The 15,825-nt window shown below is 40.7% G+C and overlaps 1 protein-coding gene across 5 annotated transcripts in view; it reads left to right on the top strand.

Moving 5' to 3' along the window:
• The window catches only part of EML6 (EMAP like 6), a 119,856-nt gene that overhangs the window by 84,163 nt on the left and 19,868 nt on the right, over positions 1-15,825 (top strand). For 2 of the 5 annotated variants that reach the window (XR_011854043.1, XM_072140543.1), the window contains exons 28-31: positions 11,653-11,731; positions 11,955-12,084; positions 12,600-12,698; positions 14,987-15,007. Coding sequence is in view for 4 of the 5 variants with exons in the window: in XM_072140543.1 (XP_071996644.1) it covers positions 11,653-11,731; positions 11,955-12,084; positions 12,600-12,698; positions 14,987-15,007 (329 nt within the window). In the remaining variant the exon portion in view is untranslated. Of the gene's footprint in view, positions 1-1,813; positions 2,607-8,224; positions 8,234-11,652; positions 11,732-11,954; positions 12,085-12,599; positions 12,699-14,986; positions 15,008-15,825 lie in introns of those variants that run through there. The other 3 variants (XM_072140547.1, XM_072140545.1, XM_072140546.1) reach the window with 3 other exon arrangements.

Genomic DNA, 15,825 nt, shown 5'->3' with positions numbered 1-15,825 from the left:
TGAATACCCTACCTGAGGGGAATTCTAGTTTAGTGGGGTAAAAACTGGAGACAGTGTCCTAATAAGTGTCATCAGCTTCTGCTCTTGTTTCCTTGTGTTATAAGGACAAGACAGCTCTCCCAGCAAAAGTAGCTTACAGGGGACAACTAACAAGGGATTACCTAGACCCATTATTGTCAGGCTGACTCCAATTAACAATATACACTAATTGTAATGTTAGAAGACCAGAAAAGAACGCAGGAGTGAGAAACTTTTATAAAAGTCCCCCTACCCAGATCTCTGGTGGTTCTTACAACTGGTGAAATGTGCAGTAATATAATGATCATGGTAGCCAGACAAATTTTACTCATGGACTCTCAGATGCTTTTTTAGTGGTTAGAGGGTCAATTTCTACGAGAAACTGAACATGATAGATCTATTTTTGTCTGCTTCCAGCTGTCGAAAAATTCTTGACCACACTTTTAGGACATCTTTAGTCATCCATGCCAAAAACGACAGATGTGGGTGATGCTAATTGTAATGCTAATCTGATTGTATATATATTTGGTATAGACGTAGTCTCCCTGGCCCAAAATGTCTGCTCCCCTACACCACAAGATATTGGCCAACCATAGATAGAAAATGTGGATTGATCACTTGTCCTATGAGCTGAATGGTCATATCACCCAAATCTCCATGCATGGACTGAAATCTAATTGATGGGGCATTGTATACATAGAATATGAAATGAGCAGTGCTTCCACATATTGTGTAACACAGTGTTATTACAAATGTGTGGGCCCGTAGCATATTAAAATATACAAAATAGTGGTTAATTCTGACTCTTAAAGTGAACCTGTCATCAGAAATTGGTCTAATAAACCACTACCAATATGTTGTCAAGCAGCTTAACAGCTTCTAGATCATGCTTCTTTCATGACTCCAGAGAACTTGCTTTGAAGTAAAGTAATCTGTGTATAAAGTCAAGGAGGCGGAGACTTTAACACAGAAATCAAGCTTTGCATGCCTTAGAACAGTGGTGGCGAACCTATGGCACTGGTGCCAGAGGTGGCACTCGGAGCCCTGTCTGTGGGCACCCAGGCCATCACCAAAGAGGACACAAGCGATCTTCATGGATTCCCAGACAGCCCAGGGCGATCAGTGCTCAGTGCTATCTGTGACTACAGGAGGAATGGAAAGGTGTGGATAGATCTGGAATATTATTGTAGCTTCTCTCCAGGCCTGAAAATTCTTCCTATTCAGGGGAACCTGAATTTGTCACCCCTTCTGTCTACTGTATTGGTGTTCTTAGGATTCTGATACAATTTTAAGCTATAACAGAGAAGGGAGCAAGAAGTTACTGCATAAATTGTACTTAAATGTTGACACTTTGGGATAAATAAGCGGGTTTTGGTTGTAGTCTGGGCACTCCGTGTCTAAAAGGTTCGCCATCACTGCCTTAGAACAACCCCTTTACTGTAATTGAATCTCCTCAATCAGGCTTCAGAGGTGAGGAGAGCTTTACTTCAGTGTTGAAGTTTCCACCTCTCTGACTTTCTGACTTTGATTTTCTGGATGATGCCACCACGATTGGCCATGAAAAATAGTAAGCTGTTGAGCTGCTTGGCTGCATACTGATAATAGTTTATTATGCCATTTTCTGATGACAGGTTCCCTTTAAAATGACATATTTTGGTAAAATGAGTTCTGATTTCATCTGCTCATGTCTGGCCAGCTTCTGTATGAATGGAAATGTACGGCCCTTTTGTGTTGTGCGGACAAAAGAGAAAACGGTTAATATTTGTATTGTGTTTTAATCTGCTTTCCTTTGGAGGCAGGGCATTGTCAAGTAAGTATCCACACAGAAATCGCTCTTTTACATACATATACACTAGAGATGTGCCGACATGATCATACATCACACTGCGGTCTGATGTCATATTATTGTCATGAACTATTTACCAATACTAATGCCATCGGTTGTGTGTAGTCCACCGGCATCTCGGATAGTGTCAGAATAAAGCCATGCAGCCATATAGATGTATATTCATTGTATCATTATCAGTAACACCGTCCATAGTGCAAGAAACATTTCCCATTGAACTGTCCCAAGTTACTGTAAGTCTGGGCGTCCACGTGAGAGGAAACCCTTGGGGTACAATGTGGCACACGCACACCGCTATATTATATTATCAGTTTTGTACAGATTTGTAATACATTGCTGTAATGGGTATATACTGCACCTCTATAGGCACCCAAAGTCCTATGATAAAATTGCTGCATGTTCCTACAGTAGAGTTAGTGACTATGGGAGGCATCATATTTCAGTGTAAGGAGATATTTTTTCACATCTGAGGCCAAACTTTTTCTTTCATGCCAAATAAAATTGTTTACATGCCTTACTATAAAGCCATTGGAGTCATCCTAGGCCAGACTATATTCATATATAGCTAGTACATATAATGGCCCTGTTAAAGGGGTGTAATAAGAAGAGACTGGCTCCCATAGCAGACTTCTAAATGGGCCCCCTCCCCCATAAAAAATATACATATACAATCACACACACATAATACACACATTAAAACCCATGGGCACACATCTATGCATTGACATATACATTTACATATCCACACATAAACGCATATAGTAAATACTGTATAAATCATATTATTACACAGGCAGCATATACACACATACACTGTAAATAGTCGTGCTCCTCCCACACAGATCGGGTGGCTGGGTTCCTTGACGCTCTGGGCCCCGTAGCAGCTGCTATGGCTGCCACCCCTGTAGTTACACCGCTGCCCTGTCATGTGCCTAATATTGAGAATATTGTCTGATATGACATAATATAAGTTATACAGTGATAGATTAGAAGATAAAAAATCCCAGCATGTCCAACCTATAATCTGTCCAATATACTGTATGGACAATGATATAGTCCAATGGATAAAGTCAGCAGGGTGGACAGAGTGCCACCAAATACTTGCAAAACCCAAACTGAGCTTACACTCTAGCTGTGGCTTCCATTTATAACTAAAGCAACAACCAAGAATTGGATCCATTCTACTATGGATTCCACTGATGACTGATGGACAGCATTGACTTTATGATGGAGCTCGTTGTGCTCTGTATGTTGTGAAATTCTTTCCATCAATTCTGCCAAAATGGTGCCGAACCAAACCTCACATGTTTTATCCTTCTTATAGTGTCAGAAACAATCCATTGTGATCAGCACAGGTCGAACATTTTGGTCATTGATTATTTCCAATCTGTTTATAGTAATTTACTATTATGTATACTAGACATTTGTTGAGATATTGTATCATCTATATATGTTGATAATTGACACTGTGGCCCACATTTACTAAAAACAGTGTGCAGTGTGCACTATGAGTAGTTTGCCTGTATGATATGCCGAGGGCGCTAGATTCAGGATTTCTTGTGCACGTTCTTCTGCCCGACAGAGAGCTTTTTTTTATGCTGCCCCTTTAACATGGGCCGTGCGACACAATTCTGTGGGACTTTGCATGATAAATCTGGCACATGCTCCAACTGAGCACCAGAACGCCCCCTTCGGTGAAGGAATTTGTGTTGCGTGAAGAATAGTACAAGTGCGCCACAAAAACACAATTGTGGTGCAGGCACTTCTTAAATACGTGTGCAAGCAGTTTACACTAGAAAGAACTTGCAAAGTCCGACAGAAAACTGGTGCAAGGGTCTTCGTAAATGTGGGCCTGTGGGTTTTCTCAATGGCTGAAGTTCACAAAATAGTACATTTTTAGTACATTATAAAAGTTTATTTTACATGACCTACCTCCCTGTCAGCAGTGTGGTAAGTCCCCTTCAGCTGCAGCAGCCTGTGTGCCTGTGTCAGTCTCCTTTCCTTCACACTCATCCAGCTCCCTCCCCAATTCCTGTTAGGTGCATTAAGTAGGGAAAGGGATTGTGTGTAGTAGGAGGAAGAATGCATGAAGAGAAACACAGGCATATAGGCAGCTGCAACACCCACATCCCCACTGGCACTCACCACACACTTGTGGCAGGGAGCTAGGTAATGGTACATAAACTTTTCTACTACTGAAATGATTCAGAATGCTGACAAAGGCATTTTTAGAATCAGGATAACATAGGCTATTGGAACCGGTCATCAGCTTAAAATGATATTCCTGGTGACAGGTTCACTTTCATTTTTTAAATTTTCTCTGAGGTTGTGTCTCTATGCGCTGTATGAAAAGTTTAGGTTACTGCCCCCTTTGGCTAGTGTTGGATGGATTTATTTATTTTTTTATTAAACATTTTCAGAAAAATAAGAAACACAGTAGCAGATGGACCTGCAATGTTAAGAGAGCCACAGGTCAAAGCAGTTACCCCTAATTGATCAGTAGCACCTTATTTCATGATAGCTTCTGTTGAGTTAACTCTTAATTTTTGCATTAGATTTTTAAATAACAGTATAGTAATCCAGGGTATAACATGGCAGGACGATAACATATCAAAGTTACATACGATATACAATAACTTTAGTTACAAAAACCGAATAACTAAAAGAAAGGAGGATGGGGAACACAGGAGACCTACTGTTGGTACTTCCTTTCTAAAAATACTTTAATATTATATGGATTATGTGTTTCTTGGAGGTTTAGATTTTTAGATTATAGAATGTTGCTGTAGTTTGAAGACTTCATTTGTAAGAAGGAAGTAAAAAATTAGTATTCTGATGATGACATCCCTTGTCACTTACTCTATAAGCTAGAGCTGAGAGCTGTTATATAATATATATATTATATTACATGAAATGGACTCCATCTAATGCTATATATTTCCTGAACTAGGCCACTGAACTGCTTGATCAGATTTCAGACTATTCTCATAATCCCATAATAGAAACACCTTTAATAATCCCTAGCATCAGTGACCATGTAATAATCATGTCACACAAGCGACTACGGCAGTTATCAGTAATCCAAAAATTTCCTGGATTTTATTGTGTTTATATAATGAATAGACATTATTGCCATTGGTTTTCAATAGTTTAGGACTTGTACATGTAGCCAGCTCCCCTATGCTGAACATTATGGGGCACATGTACTTACCCGTCCTGTCGCCATCCCTGATCCGCACTGTCCGCCCAATATCCTGCATGTGTCGCTTCCCGGCTGAGGTCGGCCGGAGTTTACCATCTTCTTCCCGGTGTATGTGAGTGCATGTCTTACGACACAATTAGAATTTTAAATCCCGAGCTTAGTCCAAATCAGTCAGGTTGTCCGACGGCCTAGCCCCCCGATTTGTGTCGCATGAAAGTCGGCACGTTTTGGCCAAAAACCTCTGTTAAATGCGACGCAAATCGGAAATAGTCTGGAAACCCGGCGGAAATGTGGTCCGCAGACTCTTAGTAAATCTGCCCCTATATGTGCAACTTCAAAGCTGAAGCAAGATTTTGGACAGTGAGAAGAAAAACTACACTCAATACTAATAAAAACCTAAATTAGTTGTGGCAGTTGATCCTTTATTGTATACTGTGTGCTACTTTACTGTTTATGTGTTGAAAACCTTGTGCACTTTGTGACATAATTCTGGATTTAGGAATTTAGTGGAAGCTCATGTATGAGTATCTATACATAGGTAGTTATCAGTCACTGAGTAAGGCTGGGTTCACATTGTGTCTTTTGGATACGCTCCTCGTGTACGTTAAGAAAGCTCCCAGCGTATATGCTTAATGCTTAATTTCCTGCTGAAAATTGCAGTATATGTTATACATTAGAGGCTACAGGGGATGGATGCAACTGTATGGCATCCATCCTCTGCCTCTGCTGAGTGAACGTTGTTAGTGTTTCCCAAGTGATAAGACTCCCGTAACACTGGTAACAGCAAATCACTGCCTGCTCCAGATGTTCAGGGGGCAGGGTCTGAAACAGAGAACGTATCCCATTGCACAGTTGGAAAAGTTGTAGCCTTCCATAGTAAGGATCCTCCCGATATATCCTAACAATAGAGAAAAAAAGTGAGATTTGAATCTAGCCTAAGAGCACCTATATTCCTAAAAATGCTTTCCTCAAAAACTATGGTCATATTAAAATATTTGTATGTAACCTGGACAATTTGTGTAAAAATATTTGCATAGCCTAGTGTATAGGGACGTAGCATTGTATGGGCGTAATAATATGCAAATGCGATCCATTTGAAAAAAACACTTTTATCAAAGTATTCAGCTCCATAAAATTCTGCCTACTGACAGGGCACTATACTATATACTCACCCCCCTCTCATAAAGGACAATATGATCTCATCTGTTATATGTTACCTATAGGTAGGACACTATATGCAGGCTGCTCAGCTCACCCTGCTCCATAACATGCTGACTGCAGACAGGACACTATATAAAATCTACTCAACTACTGCTGCAGATTTCACTCTTTTAGATGTTAAATCCTTCCTGCTATATAACACACTTCCTGCATATAAAACACTTAGTACATTTTACCCGCTCCTTCTCCTCTATAACATGCTGCCTGCAGATAAGATGCTATGTTCAATCTGCTTAGCTCTGCCTGCTCTATAACATGCTGCCTGCAGATAAGATGCTGTGTTCAATCTGCTTAGCTCTCCCTACTATATAAAATCCTGTTTGCAGATAGGGCACTTTGTACAATCTGCTCAGCTCTTCCTGCTGTATAACATCCTGCTTGCAGACAAGGCACTGCTGTATGTATGTAATATGCTCAGCTTAATATACTGCTCAGATCTGCCTACAGTGAAGGCAATAATCAACCTAATCTAATCAACCTACCAGTATGTTTTGGAGTGTGGGAGGAAACCGGAGGACCCAGAGGAAACCCATACAAACACAGAGAGAAAATACAAGCTCTTTGCAGATGTTGACCCTGGGACAAATTGTACAATGTATGACTATGGAGGAAGGATGGGATAGGTGAGCCAACTAAGCGAGACACTGACTATTGGACATATTGCATCAGGGAGCCGTAAGTGTTGTAGCAGTTTTGTAATAAGATTTCAGCAGGTTTAAGTAGTACTGGGCACTATGAGGATGCGTCCACATGTGGCAGTAACGCATGCGTTTTCAAGCGTCATCAGAACAGCTGAGAAGAGGAGATTTGCCTGATTTCATTGCTATTAACATTGCGCTTACAGAACACGTTAACGCATGCAGTTGTTAAACACAATGGGGCTCATTTACTAAGGGTCCGCTGACCAAATTTTTTTCGGGTTTCCCGATGATTTCCGTGTTGCGCCGTATTTAACTGGGGTTTTTGCCACACGCGATTGGATTTTGGCGCCGGCTTTCACGCGACACAAATCGGGGGTGCGGGCCGTCGGACGATCTGACAGATTCGGACAACGCATGGGATTTAACATCGCAAATTGTGTCGCAAGACATGCACTCACATACACCGGAAAGAAGAAGGTGAACCCCAGCGGACCTGAGCGGGGAAGAGACGCACGGTCTTAGTGAATCGTGCCGGACTTCATCCTCGTCGGACAACTCACCTCGAGGATCGCGACAGGGCCGGGTAAGTAAATGTGCCCCAATGTTCTAATGATCTCATGCGTACTGCCACTTGTGAACGCACTCCAAGGGTGCGACCACACTTTCAGCTTTTCAGATGCAGTGTTTGATGTCCAAACCAGGAATGAAGTAAGAGTAGGGGGCAGAGGAGCAGCACCTTTTAATTATTTGTCTCAACCCATTATCATCCACACCTGCTTTTGGCTTCAAAAACTGTATCTGAAAAACTGAACGTCTGAACGCACCCTCAGGAATAAAGTTCTGGTGAAATAAGAGGCCTGATTCTGTTTCTTTCTCTCCTCTCACACATCTGCTGCTTGCTGGAGATAGATCTGAGCAGTGAACTGAGCAGTTTAGCAGGCAGGTGAGGACTGATAAGAGCAGATAGAGGCATTTTCTTCTGATAAGATATATTAGATGATATATAAAGCTTCGTAAATAGGCTGCATTGTATGAATGCTCTCCTTGTTCCTCTGGGCTTCTATCCCATAGACTATGATTTCTATCATAGGTTTTCTTGGCTAGTGTGAGCATCCCTACCCTCCCAGCCCAGTGCACTCTGTCATATGTTCCCTTACAGTCGCTGGCATGCGTTCATTTGATTTGTTCAGCAAATCAAAGCTCATCTGACCCTCGCTTGTGCATGTAACGCATGCTCGGGTATCCTCAGCAAAGTTTTACTAAGTTTTTCACTTGGTTTTATTTGCTGCTTGCAAGGGGATCAAGGTAAAGTTGAATTTTGTGATTGTTGTAGACGTTACATAGACAACACTTTACAGCAAAAATTGATTTATTTATTGCACTTTTAGGAGTCTTAGTAAACTGGAATTATTGTTTTTACCAGTTCCTTACTAGTAAATGTACAATACAGACTGAGGCCATGTCCATTGAAATGACCCAAAGTAAAACTTTTAATGGATTTTTTTTCTGGGTATATTTGTAACACTGGATTTACGAATACTATAATATTTTAACATTTAGTTCCCTTTATCAATTTAGTTAATGGAAACCTACCATCAAAATCAAGCATGATAAATAGGCACTGTGACTCCTCCCTTCTAAAATCAACTTTTATAATTATTCTTATGAGTCTGAAGAGCCCTAGGGCATGTTTGTAGAACCCCTTAAAGCTGTAGCTTCACAAGCTTTTATAATGAGCAGAGCAGGTCTCCCCTTCCCCTGCACTTCCTGTTGCTGCTAGGTTACACGGGCAGAGAGAGAAGGTAGAGAACAGGGGGTTGTGTGTCTGTTCTGCTCATTGTAACAGCCTGTGAATCTGCAGCACGGAGGGGCTCTTTATAGCTCCCAAAGAGCTTCATGCATTAGCATACTTTTAAAAGTCAGTTTTAGAAGAAAGGAGGCTAGCAAATATAAGAAGATTACCGCAGTCACAGAGCCTGGATCTATGAGTAAGTGTCCCTGGTTTACCATTCTTCATTTTGAAGCTAGATTTTCTTTAAAAAGGTTGGATTTAGATGAATGTTAAAACTGTGGAAATCTGCTGTGTGAGAAGTCACCCTTATTGTACCTTGGACATCTAAACATGGTTTATAAAGTGCTAAAGTAGTGGGCAAGGGCAGGAATTACCGTAGCAGTAGGAAGTACCTCATGAGCCCCTTTCTACCCATTTGCACATTCAATCTCCCTCATATTTTTTAAGAAATTCTGATTCTCCTACTTTTTTTTAGCAACCCTCATGTTGGATCATAACATATTGAAAGTACCTGGTGAACCTGCCACAATACGTGCGATAATCTGCAGCATGTTATAGAGCAAGAGGAACTGAGAAAATTGATTTACAAATATTATATGAGTATATATTAATTATATTTCTGCTCTTTCTAGACAGGTAGATGGTTCTGTGTCTGACAACCTTCATGTATAAATGTTCTAATAGAAATACCTAACAATACCACTGCTCAGCTCTACCTGCTCTATATTTTGCTGCAAGCAGATCATGATGATAAGTTCCCTTCAAGTGATAAATTGCTTGTTAGCGGTAGTCACAACATTGGGAAGCCCTAAGCACATAGCAAATCATTGATTTATTGTACAGATCCATACTTCTGTTAAGTTTTTTACACCATTTAAGTTAAATAATATGGAATTTTTGAACACTTAAAGCCGATAGTGGACGCCCAAGTCTACACCGCCCCATGTAGCACCTAACTTTCTAAGGCTACGGCTTCATGGCCACTTTGGTGACACACAACATATCATGACCATGCTGGATTATTATTAGCATATACTACACTAGATCTATATTGCTGGATCTCTCTGTAACCTTGTCTGAAATGTTGCCGTTTTGAACAAACAAATCATATTGCTAAAATAGTCACATGACAGGAAGTTGGTTCTGTGACTTGCATAAGACTTAATGTCGGGCAACCAACGTGCCATGTAGCTTTCACCTCAGTGTTATGGGCAGTATCACAGCAGCCATTGTGCATCTCTAACAATGAAAGGCTGTAGTACAGATATCCCAGTAACTGCAGAAAGACGGGAATTATCCCAGACTATATTACCATCCAGCTACGCCCACTACTTTACCACTTTACCATCAATCCCTTACTAAAAGTATTAGCTATGCTACTTTTTTGACCCATCTGAACCAAGAACAATGGGGGTTATTTATGAAAAGTATCTGAGAGCAGAACTGATCTAGTCACTCGTGGCAACCAGTCAGAGCTCAGCTTTCATTTTCCCACAGCTGTTTATAAAATGAAAGCTGAACTCCGATTGGATGCCATAAGAAACTAGAAGAGTTTTGCTCTGAGACACTCATATAGCAAAGGTTAGACATATATGGGGACAAAAGTATCTAAACTGTCTGTGCTACCAATAGCAGCCAATCACAATGCAGCTTCCATTTTAGCAGTTTCAGAAATGACAACTGAACTGTGACTTGTTGCTATGGACAATAGGACAAGTTTTATTTAGGACTGTTTTAAATATGAGACCATATGTTCCAAGGTTTTTCTTGATCCACAGTGTAATGATATTTCATATATGAAGGTTTGGAATTTCCTGTTTTGATTTTACCTGCACCCTTAGGCTGCCTTGCCATGGGATGCAGCCACAGATATAGCAGTGGCTTATCTGCTTTAATATACAGTAACAGGAGAAACTATGAAACTTATTTAAATCTCATGACCTACGCTGCAGGTTTTTAACCCCTAGTATGCCTATTTATGCTTGAGGCCTTCATGTAGCATTCAACATACTCAATGCCAAAGTGAAGAAAAAACATAAAATATACTGTTACACCCCATTTTGGTCAGATTTTGCAGAGATGAGTTTTAGAGAAATCCACTTCTTACTTTTTGACAGAAATCCTGCAGCAGGGGTTTTTATAGGTCTTAAAGGGAACCTGTCATCACCATGCTGACAGGTTCTGATAAATTACTGCACACAGAAACCAGTTTGTTTTTTTTATAAAACTCCCCTGTGCTTTTGAGTACTGAAAATGTACCTGGCTGCCTCCCAACAAAGAACCTGAGTCAGGGGAGCATCAGAGTCCTAAAGTCCTCCTCTCACCGCCTTTTTCGAGTCACATAGTTGGCCGCAATGTTAAAAATCCAGCGCTGGATATGCGCCCTGAGCAGTGGATTGTACAACTTCAGCTTCACTTTCTCCATGCGTTTAAGTGTAGGTTCAACTCCTCAGTTTGTATGTCCAACCCCGGATTTGAACAGCATAGCCAACTACGTCACTAAAAGGGAGGGGGAGAGGAGGGAGATGCCAGAAAGGATTCGCAGGATGACTCCATGACCCTTCATTGGCAGTGAGACAGGCACAGAGGACTTTTCTTGATAAAAAACAATGTGTTTCCTTGTAAGCTATAGGAACCTGTCATCAGTCTGATATGTCAAAAGTTGATGACAGATTCCCTTTAAAATCACCTTTTTGATTATTTGGGGGTGGTCTGCAGTGCAGTGAGTGCTGTACCCCCTCCATTATTTACATTTTGAAATGAATAGGATAAGTCTCATGACAAAGTACAGCTTCTGTGCCTATTGTAAACCTGACAAGGATAAAGAGTGGCCTGGTGGTTGCACTCAGAGAATATAATATGAATATCAGGATTAAGTCAGGATTATGTTTGCTGTCAGTCTTCTGATGGGCTTCTCTTTACATGTTTTTAGGCCATCAGTTAGCCGAGCAGCTCCCCAGCCGGAAAAGTTGCTGAAGAATAACATCACTAAGAAAAAGAAAATCATTGAGGTAAATATAAACGTATAGAATGTATTTGTTCTGCTAAATATTGACTGAGCCCGGCTCGCTATGGAGATAGGAAGGGTGAGGAACGCTCACCCCTCCCATCTCCACCCGACCCATGTGCTTTGGCCCGTTGAAGAACACAGTTGTGTGCATGGAGCTTCAAAGGGGTCTTTGCAAAAGAAAAACTGTTCTAGCTACTCTACCTCACCGTTGTACTATCTTTCAGGAGCTCTCATTGGAGCACGTATTTGGATACAGAGGCTTTGATTGTCGTAACAACCTCCATTACCTCAATGATGGTGCTGATATCATCTTTCACACAGCTGCCGCTGCTGTTGTCCAGAGCCTTTCCGCAGGTATGGTTATTAATAACTGTGCCAGGGGTGCCCCGTCATAAGTAGAGTTGAGCCTTTTGCCTCGGGCAGCAAGATGGGGGGTCAACATCAGGTGCACAGTTACCTGCTACAAAACAGGACTTGAAACTTAAAAATATTGCCTCATCCGATGTTAGTACGGGCATGAGAAACTGCATGGAGAAACCACTTGCTAAAAAAATTAACCTGTTATATTACTACTGATTTGGGAAGAGGGGGTGCCATTCTATAGCTTATCTCTGGTAGCAGAGAGTTTAGGTTCCCCCCTGAGTGCTGCCATAGTATCACTTTATTGCTGGGCCTCATAGCAGTTTCGAAAGTTGCTATCCTATTTTGGGTTATTTTTGCAGTGACATTCTGAGAACACCATTTCTGATTTTTCAATGTGTGGAACCCATCTAAGGAAACAAAGGGCATCCATTCTTTTAATATTAGATATTTAGCAATTACCTTTCTTTGGTGATATTTTGATAAATGAACATTTTACTTCTATATAGGAGGCCAGAGCTTTTATCTGGAGCACACGGATGATATACTTTGCCTGACTGTCAATCAACACCCAAAATACAAGAATGTTGTAGCTACTGGACAAATCGGTAAGAAATACCATTATGACAGCCGCATGTGTCTATGGCACCAACATACTCGATTTATGTTGCTGGCTTATGATATCCCCACCGACCCTCTGGGCGCAGCCGAATTAATACACGAAGAGGCTCTGGCCTCTTGATATATCCAGTGGGCGGCTGCACATCATTTATTTCTATACACCAGTGTATCTCACTGGCCTTGCCCACTCCCTGGCTGCCCACGCCACCTTCACGCCCCCCTGGCATGGAAGTGGTGGAAAGGAGAAAATAATTGCAGAAACCCTGATAAATGTATCTCATAGTTACAGTACATTTGTGGTCACAATGACCTTTTTTTAATCTGATATCATTTATGTCCTTACTGACAACAGAATAAAAAGTAGAGTAAAAAATGAAAAACAAAACTAAGATATGTTGTACCACATACTTTCATCTAGTGGTATAGCAGAATGATTGACGACTACACCATTTAGATTCAAGCTTAAGAAGAGTACATACTTTTGATCTTACTATGGGAATCCAGCTAAAAACTATATTTGGGAAATCTTTTGACAATTGATAATTTGCTAGATGGTATGTACCCTAACTACCATTTCCATAATTAGATGGCCGTAGATACCCTGCAAGTCAATATCTGACCCGTTAATGTTCATAAAATCCTTATAGATTGGTCATGACTAGCGAAAGTAGGCAAACCTGTTCAAAGCTCTTGAATTGGTTGAACATAGAAGCTATTGTACATATACTAGAATGAGTCTTCTTCCTTGTTGAGTAAAGCTTATCAGCATACATTTCCCCTGTAAGATTAGCTGCCTTTTGTACAAGTGTAACAAGTTCTTCCCAATAACAACTGTCTAAGGCCACATGCCCACGAATGTGTGCTCTTTGCCGCAAATCAGAGTACTTGATCCCTTGTTTGTGGCCCGCCTGTGATCAGCATGTGGAGAAACACTACATGGGTGACAAAGATGGTCAGAAATAGGACCCGCTCTATCTTTTGCAGCCAGTCAAGCTTATATAAAGTAATGGTGCCATGAAACACAGCCAAAACCGTGGTTGAGTGCACGAGGCCTAAGACATATTGATGGTCCTTTGTTGAAGAGTGTTGTGCCCAAAATTTCCACTGATGCTACTGATTGGAACTCTCAGCCCCAAGTGTTTTTCTTTTTCCTTTATATGTTTCTATCCTTAGTGGATATATTGTTTGGGAATTTACTTTCTCATTAGGGAAGTGTAGCCATATGCCATCGGTACCTAGCTGCTTACATCACATTGACTATGTTGTTGCCTCTTGCATCATCCTCCCATGACCCACTACACATCTCTACCAGATGCAAGAGCAACAAAGTTGGGTTCCACTCTCATCCAAAGTAATGCATGACTTCTTCCCAAAACAGCGCCACACCTGCCAGTGGGTTGTACTTGGTATTACAGCTTTTGAAGTGAATGGGTACAAGTTGCAATACCACAGGTTTTTAGGAAAAAGCAGCCATATTTTACTCATTCTGTACAAAAACTTAAGCATGCAAATTGCTGTAAATTCAGTCTCTTAAAGGGAACCTGTGAGCAGAAATTGACCTAATAAGCCTCTACCAGTATGTTGTCAAGCATCTGAATAACTTCTAGATTGTGTTTCTCTCATGGTCCAGAAAACCATTCAGAAAAACAACTTTGAAGAGAGTATAAATTGGTTGTTTGAAGTCAAGGAGGCGGAGATTTTAACACTGAATTCAAGCTCTCTCTTTCTCAGAAAGCCACCTTCATTGTAATTGATGGTCCTGCACCCAAAAAAAAATCACTAACCCGATCTCCAGAACTCCTGTGCATGATGTCAATCGCAGGGGAGGAGGCGTTCTGGGGCTGTTAGAGCTTGACTTCTGTGTTAATCTCTCCGCCTCCTTGACTTTATACAACCAATTTACATCTCACTTCAAAGTTGATTTTGTGGATGATGGAACTAAGCTGCGCCATGAAAGAAACATAATCTGGTAGGTGTAAAGCTGCATACTGGTAATCATTTATTAGGCCAATTTCTGATGACAGGTTCCCTTTATTACAGTTAAACGGTTTCAGACAATCGATCATCACATGACTACTTGATGCAGCCCAATGCCACTAAATACTAAACAATAGTTCTATATTTTATTTCTTTTCCAATCATTTCCATACTTTAAACATTTTGTTTTTGCATGACCCTAATGCTGATAGATCTTGCCTCAGCATTAGCAATATTACTACTTTAAGTTGTTGGTAGCCCTGACGCTTCCCCATTTGCCATTGCTCTCACAACGCAGGTGAAATTGCTGAATATACAGGTAAGGCTTACCCACGACTTTCATGTGTGTAGCTCCAGGTCCTTTCTAGTCCAGTCATTATGTCTGGCTCAGATACATATCAGCCATGATCCAGTTTTTGCACGGCTTCCTCCATCCCGCTCATAACTTTTAGTCATTCTCCATAAATCACAGTACTCCTGTTACCACAAGCTTCTAGTATGTACAACTAGCATTGCATAGTACATATTGAATTGTAGATGTTGTACTAGTATATGTTTATATGTTGTATATGAATTGTATATGTCTGTGCAGGTGTGAATTCATGCTATCAGCCCAAAATTCCTTTAGAAATGTTTATCTGCCTTCCTTCCGATACCCTGTCCCCAGAATAAGAAAAGTAAAAATATGTTTTATTGTCTTCTCTAAGATCCTTTTTTCGTAAGGGGGAGGGTTTTGGGTGGTAACCAATATGGCTTTTCACTTTTGTTAAATCTCTCTTTCAAGGTAAATCAGCCCAGTTTTACATTGATTTAGAAATCTAGGGGGGTAAGTTGTGTATTGGGAGTCTTGGAATGCACGGGGCAACAATACTGTCCCAAATATGTTATCACTCCTAAAAAAAAGATACCAAAGTAAGAAACCCATCAATAGACCCAACAAAAGTGGACAATTAAATCATTTAAATAAATAATAGGGGCTATATACCATGATGGGTTGTTTGGTAAGATAAACTAGGGAATATTTAACACTTTCTGAATTTTAATACCGCCACATAAATTCACTGCAAAGGGGTCCACTAAGGCTCTGTTGCACAGGGGCCAACTGAAACCTGGAACTGACCCTTATTTTTATTATGT

This window comes from Engystomops pustulosus, chromosome 3 (assembly GCF_040894005.1).
Source record: "Engystomops pustulosus chromosome 3, aEngPut4.maternal, whole genome shotgun sequence".
Taxonomy (NCBI): domain Eukaryota; kingdom Metazoa; phylum Chordata; class Amphibia; order Anura; family Leptodactylidae; genus Engystomops; species Engystomops pustulosus.
This window is presented reverse-complemented; position numbering and strand designations above follow the sequence as displayed.